The sequence below is a fragment of the Scardinius erythrophthalmus genome (genome assembly GCF_964197995.2).
Source record: "Scardinius erythrophthalmus genome assembly, chromosome: 17".
NCBI classification, from domain to species: Eukaryota; Metazoa; Chordata; class Actinopteri; order Cypriniformes; family Leuciscidae; genus Scardinius; species Scardinius erythrophthalmus.
The window spans coordinates 20232993-20244815 of NC_138237.1; the positions used below are offsets into that span (position 1 = coordinate 20232993).

An 11823-nucleotide genomic window follows, 5' to 3' on the forward strand; every position below is an offset into this window, starting at 1 on the left:
TATCGTAAACTAAAATATTTTAATGCAATTTCTGTCGAAATGTACAAATTTCTTATATATATAAGCTAGGCTACTGTATGTAGCCTATATTGAATAGCACACATAGGCCTACAGTTAAAATTATAATCAAATAGCCTACTTTACATGTGCTTTAATTTGTTAGTTAACACATCAACATCAACACTTATTTAAAGCATGACAAAATAAACTTTTTAAAAGTGCACATAAATGTGTTAAGAAACAATCAGGAAAGTGTAAACAATTCAATACAACAAGCGCACTTCTTTTTCCCAAGGATTGTCCTAAGGTTTTTTTTTTGTTTTGTTTTTTTACATCGCAGCTTTAACCTTGTAACAACACAAAACTACTATTGACTATTTGACTAATAACGAATAATAATAATAATTTAAGAAAAGTAAATAAGGACCGAACCTCGCATGTGCACGCGCTGTCAGCGGGTTGGTCCGAACTGCCCAATTATTAGGATTTGAAGGCGCGTTTAAGGATGACGTCAGAGTGAAGTCCGCAAGGAGACCGTTCAGGTGAAAGGAGGCTGAGGTGGAAAATACGAGATGCTCGGGGAGAGGACAGTCTGAGGATTCTGTCATTTCAACATTGCGGATTTTCTTTCATTAAAACGTAGAGAATATAATAAAAGATTAATCTCGCCGCCACTGATTACGACACACCGTGTCGACCGTGATCTTCGACAAAGACGGCTGAGCAGCGCGAGCCGCGAATATGAAGCACGCGCTGTTATCCAGCCATCGCTCCGTGTCGAGCTTGCGACGCTTATGTCACACAATTGCTGAGGGGAAAACAAGCGCAACAGTTACCCGATATTCCTGATCCTTGACCGGACTAGAATCCAGAAGAACCGCTGTTGAGATTAGGGGATGTGATAATAACCTTAAAAAGTAAGACAGGAAAAGGAAAGGACGCATCTTTGTGGGGATGCTCGTGTGTAGTGTGGACATCGCCACCATAGAAACGTGGTGGCACTCGCCGCTGATGGGGTGAAGGAGGTTACGGAGAGGTCCTGACGGTGGACCGCATCCTGGACCGTGTGTGTGCCGTGGAAATACATGTTAGTGAAAAATGCAAGGGGTGACGGTGACGGGAGAAGCGCCCACATTGAATGGGGGCGGAAGGGAGGAGGTAAGGCGTGAAAATGTTGGTAAATAAAACCACAGTTTCTTCTCGTTGTAGTGCAATTGTCGTATGAATATGTAACGTTAGAAAGTCAAATATTATTTTGGAGAGTTATATTGTACATTTTGTATTTCATAGGTTCACTGTTCTTAACATTCAGTTGCACGCATTATTAAATATATATATGTTTGCATGTAACGTTTATTCATAATCATTAATAGCCTACGATCAAAAACAAAATGAGAAATAAAATATTGTTTTTAGTTATCTTGCCTGTAGGCAACACTCTTCAAGAATGAAAAGAAATGAATCAAAGATTAGCCTATAGTGAAAGTGAGTGATTGCTATCCATTTAACTGATGTCAGAATGCTAAAATAGTTTGTTACATATTAACAGACTTCACACTAAATACATGACAGAATCTAATAAAATTGGCTCCTAGATTACTTAAAATGACTTGTGCATAAGATTAATATATATATAATATATAATAATTATGTAGCCTATATATTAATACAAATACAATAAAAATCTAAATAAAAACCAAGGCAGTTGCATTTTCTGTAGTGGCTGCATGCGTGATGATGTCACTGCACAGTTGAGCATCCTCTCCACTATCATTGAACAATGATTCTGTTTGTTTAATGCTAAAATTAGTGTGTTTAAGCAAAAAAAAAAAAAAAAAAAAATTACTGCATATTTAACATTTTTATTGTCGTCTTAGCCTATATGCAGTTGCAAAGTGGAGAGAATTGGTGCCGTAAATATTCTTTTGAAGTATTTCCATATGTAAAATCATCCCTTGCCTGGACACTTCCTTGCTCAGTGCCTTGCATAAAGGTGTTATTTATGTCAGTTAATTTTTGAGTATTTAGCTATTGGAAATTTGACTATTTCATTTTGATTAGAATTGTTGGTTTATTAAAGGAAAGGGCCTGTCTATATGCTGTGAGCTATAGTTGATGAGAATGCACGTCAGTTATTTCCCTGTCTCTCTATTTTGCCAGATCTGCGATATAATGAGTGATATTATGCATCTAATACAGGGAGGACTGGCCAAATGTGCTCCTACAGCTTTCTTCATGTAGTAACTGTAAGAAGATTGTTCTGTTAGTGATAAAAAACGACACTTTCAGAGAAACCATATTGTCTCAGCATATTAAGTTGGATAGGAGAAAATATTTGAACATAAAAAATGACACACTTTACCTTAAATATTTTCAATACAAACTTACTTTTAGAAGAAAATGTTCTATACAGAGCCTTAAAGGGTTCTTATAGAAACTTTTAGGGGTTCCCTTCATGGGATCATGAATTAAGCAGCTTGTAAACATGATCAATAGAAGAATTTAGAATTTAGATAACCCTTTAAACATGAAAGTATTATTGAATCATGTGAGAATCATGTGAGACTTTTCTCCTTATATAGAACCTTTTTGGCATTAAGGGTTCTTTAAAATCAGAGTCAAGAACCCTACTATAAAGAACCCTGAAGAACCCTATTCTTTGCTCTCAGATTTTCTCACTTGAACCTTTTTTTCTGACTCGCTCTGCTTACTCACTTTGACTTTTCCCACCTGACTTGCAGCATTTATCTTAGATAACCGGAGGTCAGGTCTCAGAGGGCGCATTCCTTATTTTCTTGACGGTTATTCATCCAGTGTTTAGTTCATTAAAGAAAATCCAATAATTAACACACACACTTTTCTGGCAGCACATACAGTACCTTGAATTATTTTAAATGCATTCTTTGTGACAATACAAGCTTTCCCTTAATTCTTTCTCCCACCCACACCCTCAGTTGCTGAGTTTACCCCCATATACTGTTACAGACCGATCAATAGGCCGAGAGACAGAGTGGGGGATGGGACGTTTTTGTAATCATTATTGAGTTTTCATAATGTTTGTGTTACATTGTCACTTACAAACGTATCAGTACTTTTAGCTGCAGCTATTTCTGTATAGTGACAGCTCTTCTCAATTGACAATGTCTGATGTTCAACTGTTCTCTGAACAGTATATGAGTCTGGATGCTTCGTTCGTGCTGCTTTGTGGATAAACGCATCTCTTCGAAAGTAATGAGTGCTCGCTGGTCTGACAGAAATAGATGTATATGCTGACAAGGCAATCAAGACTTTAAAAGGCCACTCAGACCATCCTGTTTTGATTTATGAATGTATCCTATTCTCTTCTGCTCTTTACCATCATTAGTTTATCCACACCCCTCTAACACATAACTAGTCTCTGTTGTGTACTAGTTATCCGCTGATTAGTCTTCTCTGCTGTCTAACGTTTGATGCATATCACTCTCAATATCATTTGTTCTTACTGAATATTTAATGTGCCCAATGTCCTTCATCTCAAAATGTTGCACTCACAATTAGAAATGAAAGGTCTCCATTTTACCAAATGATAAGGTAATTTCAGTAATAAATCTATCTAAAACAAATCATGCATAAAGTGTTAAAACAAACTTTAAAGGCACAGTATGTAACTTTTTTGCTTTAAAAATAGCACAAATCACTATATTTATGTTATATATTTTTTAATTGTGTACTTACATTATCCCGACTGTTTCCAACAACTTTCAAACCAGGAGAAATTTGTAATTTAATTCGAAGACACGTACCGTTTCTTTATTTCCGTTTTGTCGCCGTCAATGGCGTCATATCCGCGTTGTCCCTGGTTTCCGCTCGTACTGCCATAGCAACCAGAGCCCTCTGATTGTAACCAAGGCGACAGATGTGGACAACTGTGTAGTTTGCAATGTCTATCTGCACACTGTTGTTATTTCGTTCAAACATTATGGACCATGGCAAGCAGACTTTGGATAAAAAAGGAGAACTAAAACGAGAATCAATATCAGCGCGGTGTTTTCGAGATGCCGAGAGCTCCCATAGACAGTATATAAACGAGAGCTCCACGTCCGAGACTTCGACCGCTCCTACATGTACTTTATTAAACAGGTGAGCACATTTACATAAAACTAATCTATGTTATATAGTTCAACAATGATAAAATGTTAGAATATGATCTGTATGTTATTCTAATGTTGATCTAGCTTACTGCTAGTCTCATACAGACAAACTAACACATTACATTTCAACACATTCAAATGCCGTTTAGTGTGCTAGTGTAATGTTAGACCAAGTGAAACAGCGCTGCGTTACCTCACAAGTTTAATTTGTCTAATAAACTGACCTGTGAGTAGTAATTCTGCACTTGCGTGTAGTTCGGTAGAATGAAATGTCCATATTCCTTTTATACCCACGGGACTTTAAACATTATTAGATCGTTCGGCTTGACGTTGACGACAAGATCCATAATTCTTAGCAAATGTTGCGTCATCAAACTACGCCTTTGTTATTGTAAAAGGGTTTGCGACCCCTAGCGGCAAAAAAAATTACATACTGTACGTTTAATGACTTTACAGTGTTTTTAGAGGTAATTAAATAATTGCATAATTGGCCGTAACTACACAACAAGGCTATTACACAAACAATATAATATAACATGTTACATACTGTATATTATATTGTAACAAGGTATTTTGTGGGTAGAAAGAGGCGGGAACCGGCAAACGTTTCACAAACTTTAATAATAAACAAACACAAAATGAAAGTAAATGCGTCAGCCTCTCATGGACAACTGCCGCACACACATAAACAAAACATAGCGTTAAATCCAGGCCTGGTTCTCTCTCGTCTTTTACTGTCGTCGCTACTCCTTTATGCTTCCGAAGCTGCTCCGTGAGAGATACGAGACCGGTGCAGCATGCAGGTTATGCTCATTATCAATTACGCCACAGACCTCGTCCTGCTTGCCACATATATGTACTGTATATATTCAGTATTTATATAGTATTGTGCAGAAGTCTTAGGCACATTAGTATTTTCACCCCCAAAAATGGTTTTAAGCCAGTTATTTATATATTTTGCTGTAGTGTGTCAGTAGGATATATCAGTTTACATTTCCAAAAACATTCATTTTGCCATTCATTGTAATAATCCAGTTCGATTTTTGTATGCAGAAGGAATTTGACAACAGCCGGTATGATCTGATCTCACCATCATCGAGTCGGTCTGGGATTGCATGAAAAAAAAGCTACCTAAAAAACTATGTGCAAAGGACAAAAGCTGTTTTAAATGGAAGGGGTGGTCACACCAAATATTGATTTGATTTGGTTAATTGAAGTTAATTGATTAATAAAATCTATTTATGACATTATTTTGAAAGCATACTCACTTTGCAGCATTTTTACACAAGTGCCAATAACTTTTCACAGTACTGTAGTACTGCTTTGCAGGCAGGTTTCTTCTGGATTTACTCTGTCTCAGTTTCTGTTGTTTCTTCATGTAATCACAGATGTACTCAATGATGGGGAGATCAGATCTTCTGTGGAGCAGACCGGCTGTGGTCTTGTGCATACAAAAATCTCACTGGATTATTACAATTAATGGCAAAAGGAATGCTTGGAAATGTAAACTGATATTTCCAACTGACACACTACAGCAAAAGATATAAAAACTTGGCTTAAACCCATTTTTTTCTGGTGAAAATACTAACATGCTCTAGACTTTTGCACAGTACTTTATATTATATTAAAGTCCGCGTGAACCGGAAGTTGCAAACGACTTTTCTCCAGTGTTGTGACTTATTTCCCAGTGAAACGGAATATTGAACAGAGGGCAGGGTTTAACTCTAGCGCTCCTCCTCTCCATCTCTGCTCATAACAGACTAACGGTTTGAGGGGAGTGGTTAAGCGTTGCCCAAACCAATTCCTCAAACCTACGTCATCAGAGAAGGTCCTCCAATGCAGAGGGGAGGGGCATTTTCAGATTTTGATTAAAGATTACGATGCCAAAAAATTTTTTTGTGTGGATTGACTTGCATGGATGAATTGTTCACCACAAAACAATCAATTTAGGCAAACAAAGTAAATATGGTCAATTTTGATTTCATGTGGACTTTAAGTTACCATGTGAACAACCAGTCATTATTCATTGATTTAAGTCTCACAGTAGTCGTAAGCTGCATGTTTATCAGAACAAGAGCCGACTCTTTCAGGAATCAGACTACACTGATGGCGCTGTATGCTTTTGATTCACTAAAAAGAACCGAGTCATTCGTTTGAGAGTACGATTGGTTGTGCTATGAGTTTTAGATTGATCAAAAATAACTGACATTAGAGCCAATCATGCGCGAAATGGACTGGTTCTCATGAGAAAATGTAACTATTTTACGAGTTGCCAATTTCAAATGAATTCATAAAATGCGTTTAGTAGAGAAACATGATTTTTTGGGGCTGTTTACATGACACCATTTTCAGCTAAAAACGTGAAACTTTTTATGCGTTTTGGCCGTTCATTTACAACTGAAATTGTAATCCTGAAAACCAAACTTTTGAAAACGGGTTTCAAAGTGCAAGTTTTTGAAAACAGTCTCCATGTAAACAACAAAAAACGTGAATCTGTGGAAACCATGAGGTCATGCACATGCGTATTACATGTTCTGTCTATAGTGTTTCATCGCCATCTAATGGCCTGGCTGAATACAGCGTTTTTAGTTTTTTTTTTCACGAATCCATGTGAACAGGGATCGTTTTGACAAAAGTGTCAGCTGTTTGTGGAAAACTCAAAGGAAAAACGTCTCCGTTTTAAGCGTATCGTTGTCGTGTAAACGTACCCTTAGAAAAAACAAAGCATGAAAGGACCACCCCTAAACCTAATATTCAGGGGGTGTAAGCAGAACATATAAAAACATATGACATACAAATTCTAACAGACCAGCCACCAATTCACCAAAACATAAAATAGTTACTAGAGCGTGTTGGTTACGCTGAATGTTTTTGAGTTACTGAATAGAACCGACTCAGAAGAGTCATTTGTCAATTGAATTACACTGATTACACTGTTTGTTATGCTGTTTGTTTGCACTGTATTTTCAGTAGCATGTTGCAGTCACCTTTGAACAGTAGAGCAGGAAACTGTATTTTATTATGATATTCTGCCTGGATGAATTCTCTTATGGGAACGTCATTCAGTTCTGGTATATTTTATTTGTATTTTTTATGAATATTTTACTTTATTTTATTATTTTATTTTTATGAATATTTTATTTTATTTTATTTCATTTTATTTTACTGGTTCTTTGGCCCCAACCTAGTTTCTACGCACCACAAGCAAGTAAACTGAACGAAAGCAAACAGTCACTTGTTTTCCTCTCTTATCCCCTATCCCAAGAGGCCAAATAATCATTGACTCATACACATGTGCAGGAAAACACACGCATTTGGGCTTGATTTTATGACTCTGCCCAGCACTGATGCTTCTCATGTAAAAAGCATTGAAATGCACATGCTCATATGACTTCAGACATTCTTGGGGCATCTAAATAATTTAACATATTAAAGTGGCTCTGAAATAGCAGGCTAACTTTATCCACTATTTATACATCACTGCCATTTTGTTGTATGCAAGTTCCCCAATCACAGCCTTCAGATCTGAATCTCACTGAATCTCATTCACATCTCCTAGGACACATTTTCTTGTCGTACCAACAGGATTCAACACTTGCTTCTCACCCTCCCACAACTGCACCTCTCTGCATCTACTAAATATATGAAACCTACAGACAAAACCTGGAGAATACATACAGATTAATATGTAAATATATGTGTGTGAATATTACTATATATAAAATGCTATATTATCATGCTTTTTTTGCTTCAGGTCATCATTATTAAAAACATGTGTAGATATTAGCCTGTGCACATGGTAAGTCACACTCTGTAGGCCCAAATTCTATCTCTCTCAGTTTGCTCTCGTCCTTGTAAAAGGAACAATTAAACTCCTGCCAAGAGGAGCACAGACTCCATGCCACGCTTGGGCTGCAGCCTGCTTTTAGTGCTGCAGTTCCTCACAGCAAGGGCATTGCTCGTACTATTAGCTGATTTATGTGTGCGTGTGTGTGAGAGAGAGTGATGTTGTTAGAGAATAGACAGCAGGATAGAAGGACAAAGAGGGGACGAAAAAATAAAATATTGCAGACCAACCATAAAATATCGTTTTGTGCAATACCGTTGTTCATGTGTCAGAGGAACTGTATGGCTTGCTTTTTTTCTTTTCTACCTCCTACTACTTGGAATCAGTTCATCTTTGCCCATATGGCCACAATACCTCAAGCCACCACTGGGCTCTGACTAGGCAGTAGAGATCCATATGCATTTAGTTGAGATGATGCACTCAGTGATGTCTAAAAGCTTCTAGACTTCCCCTCCACAGTCATACAGAGCGTTTTAAAAGGAGACATGGTTTGGGTTACGAGCAGCCAGGAAATGTATTCAGCCCTCAGGAGAATGATCTATTACTGAGTTCTCTCTGCAGCATGTCAGAGTGGATATAAAAGACTGTGCTTCACTCAGTTGTGTATGTTGTAACACAAATGAAATATACCTGTACCCTGAATCATCTAAAACAGGGGTTCAAACTAGAGCCAGGAGGCCACAAAGGGGCATTAAGAAAGTAAAAGAATTGTACAATACTGCCTTTTCTTTAGGCATATGCCTTTTCTTTTCTATTATTTTATTCTATAGGCAGGCTTAATTCTTTTTAAGTAAGAAATAAAAGCAAAACTGCATATAATATATATATATATAACTGTATAAATAATAAATAATAAAAATGTTCTCATTATAATATACATATAAGATTAACTAAAATGTATCAGAGGTGTTATATGCTTTTCTGCCAACTAATTTTAACATTTTCTTTTTTTCTTTCCTTGTCCCTTCTGTTCTCTCCCCTCCATGCTCCCCTCTGCTTTCTTTTGTCTCTGGCATCTTTTCATTCCAATTCTGTCGAACACCTTCCAACTCGTCTCTTATTGAACCCTGCCCCATTCAATTTCCTATCCATCTGCACAACCCTCTGTCCCCTGGTCTTCCCATATTTTCATCCACATCCGGGCCTCCCCCTTTCTGCCTATAGCAGCGTCCCCTCAAGCAGTCCCTGAGTGGGTCGCTGTGCCGAGAGTCCCACTGGAAGTGCCTGCTGCTCACCTTGCTCATGTACGGATGCTTTGGCACGCTAGGCTGGTGCTCCCTGTACCGCATCACCGTAATGGCTTCTGATGACCAAGGCCCCGCCTACTTCTACGGAGACCGAGCCCGACTCTATCATGACAGCCCGTGTTCCAACGGCTACATCTATATACCCGTAGCCTTTCTGGCCATGCTGTACATTGTCTACTTGGTGGAGTGCTGGCACTGCTACTCTAAAACAGCTAACCTTGCAAAGGTGGAAATCAGTGAGGTGTATGACAGGATACAGCGGTTGCAACAAGCTACACCCTGCATCTGGTGGAAGGCCATCAGCTACCATTACGTACGACGTACCAGACAGGTGACGCGCTACCGAAACGGAGACGCGTACACTACTACGCAGGTGTACCATGAACGTGTCAACACGCATGCAGCGAGCTCAGAGTTCGATTACTCGCGCCTCGGGGTCAAAGACGTTTCGAAGGAGCTGCAGGGCCTTTTGGAGCATCCTGTCACCCGCTTGCGCTTCACAAAGTGCTTCAGCTTCGCCAGCGCCCGTGCTGAGACCGCCTACCTCACACAGCGAGCGCGCTTCTTCGGGGACAACGAGGGTCTGGACGACTACATGGAAGCAAGGGAGGGTATGCACCTTAAAAACGTTGACTTTCGGGAACATATGCTGGCATTCCCCAACCCATTGCGCCCACCTTGGTACACCCGACGTTGGTTGTACTGGCTGGCCTCGGCTTTCCTGCTATCGTGGCCTCTTCGCGTGATTGCCGAGTATCGCACTGCGTACGTCCACTACCACGTCGAGAAACTTTTCGGCGAGAACGAGGATGCGAATGACAATGATAATACGGAGACGGGGAACTACTGTACGGGCTTTGAGCATGGCACCGGGGGTCCCACTCTGCGCATCATATCACGGGTCAACACGGTGGATATGACCGAACTGGAATGGCACATTCGCTGTAACCAGCAAATGGTGCCTAGCTACTCTGAGGCCTTGCTTATGGATTTGGATGTGAATACAAACACACCGTTATCGGTCGCGATGGCAGCACATATGCGCCGCAATTCTAGCTACTTTCTTCAGAGCTGTCCCAGGTGTCGGCCCTCAACAAGCAGCTCCTCGCTTCCTTCCTGGGTTAGAGGGAACGTGGCTGCGGGCACAAACTCATTCCCCATTAGGCCCGGCGGAAGGCTGTCCCTTAGTCGCAGTGGTTTCTCTCTCGGACGGTTACAGACCGCAAGAAGCCGCCACCCCTGCCTGTTTCACTCGAGAAGCCTCGGAGGTGGGATGAGCAGCCGGCTGGAAGAGGGCGGTGGGGGTTTCCTTGGTCTTGGGTTTAGAGTGCCAGATGAGGAGAGGAGGGGTGTATTAGAGAATGAAGGGCTAGAAGACGACAACATGGAGGAGACAGGCCAGGAACAAGTGGAGGAGAGGGAGGACGGAGAGACCAGGGAGGATGAGAGAGACAGGCCACCAACCTACCAAGACGCTCTGTATTTTCCGGTGTTAATCATTCACGGAGAAGAGAGCTGTCATGGGGGGCATGGCATTGACACGGGTTAAAAGAACCGATATGGTGTAAAGAATGTATGAAGTGGCTTTTGAAAAGTAGAGGCAGATTGACATCTGAGGTACTGTACAGATAAGAGACAGGGAGATCGAGAAATTCGAAAAAGAGATGGTAATTTTTACCAGAACCAGGGTAGAAAAGTTGAACCCAAAGAGACTTGATTTGTGTCTCTGTGTAACGCTGAAAAACAACTGTTCATGAATGTGTAGAATGTTGTAGGGATTGAAATGAAAATAATACACATTGGTCATCATGTCATATCAATGTCAATTGACTTGATACAGACTGACCCTAAATATATATGTAGTTCATACCTAGTAGAAAATACTGATAGGCATGGAACATCAGTGTCCTATATTGATCTTAATGTCCTATTATTGAAATCTCTGGCATATCATGTCCATAACAAACTAAAAGGTCAGTGTGTCCTCCTTTTGACTATGGGAGTAATGTACTTTACATGAAAAGCTGGGCGTCTGCAACCTGCATTTAACATTGCAAAGCAGTTTTTGCGACTCTGCATTAATGTGCAAAAGCCCATGCTGGTGTAGTATTGTAAATCCATTCGTCTACAACGTACCAGTAGCTTACGTAAAAAGGGACTGAGATGTGAACTGCATTTATTAAAGTTTTTAAATATACATTAGAAAGAAAGAAGAATCAAAAATCAGACGAACAACTAAGGTAGATCTGATAGAAGCAAAACCAACTGGTTCTCAGGGGGAAAAGTTTCTAAAAAAATAAAAATAATAGACCTAATAAAAAGGGATGGTAAAAGATCAGTGAGTGAATGTAGGCTGGTGAATTGTAATCCCTCACTGTTTGACACTGTGCTTTAATCCACTGTCCTGGCTAATGACTTCTTTTAATCTCGTTCTTTTTAATTGCCTGGTAGAAGCACGGTGCTTATGACTTCACTTATCTCTGCCTTAGAGGTTTCTTATGTCAGCCTCATGTCTACTGCAGCCAACTGACAGTAACAGCAATTCAATGTATTCCTCTTTATTACCCAGCATACACACATTTGCTTTTCTATCACGGTG

The 11823-nt window shown here is 39.7% G+C and overlaps 1 protein-coding gene across 1 annotated transcript; it reads left to right on the top strand.

Annotated features, from left to right (window-relative positions):
- Window positions 1–1098: 1098 nt before the first annotated feature.
- On the top strand, window positions 1099–10773 carry tmem151a (transmembrane protein 151A; the record flags this gene model as incomplete). Its single annotated transcript, XM_081390825.1, has 2 exons — window positions 1099–1158; window positions 9142–10773. 2 exons carry the CDS (start codon window positions 1099–1101, stop codon window positions 10771–10773), a joined length of 1692 nt encoding a protein of 563 aa, XP_081246951.1.
- Window positions 10774–11823: the final 1050 nt, after the last annotated feature.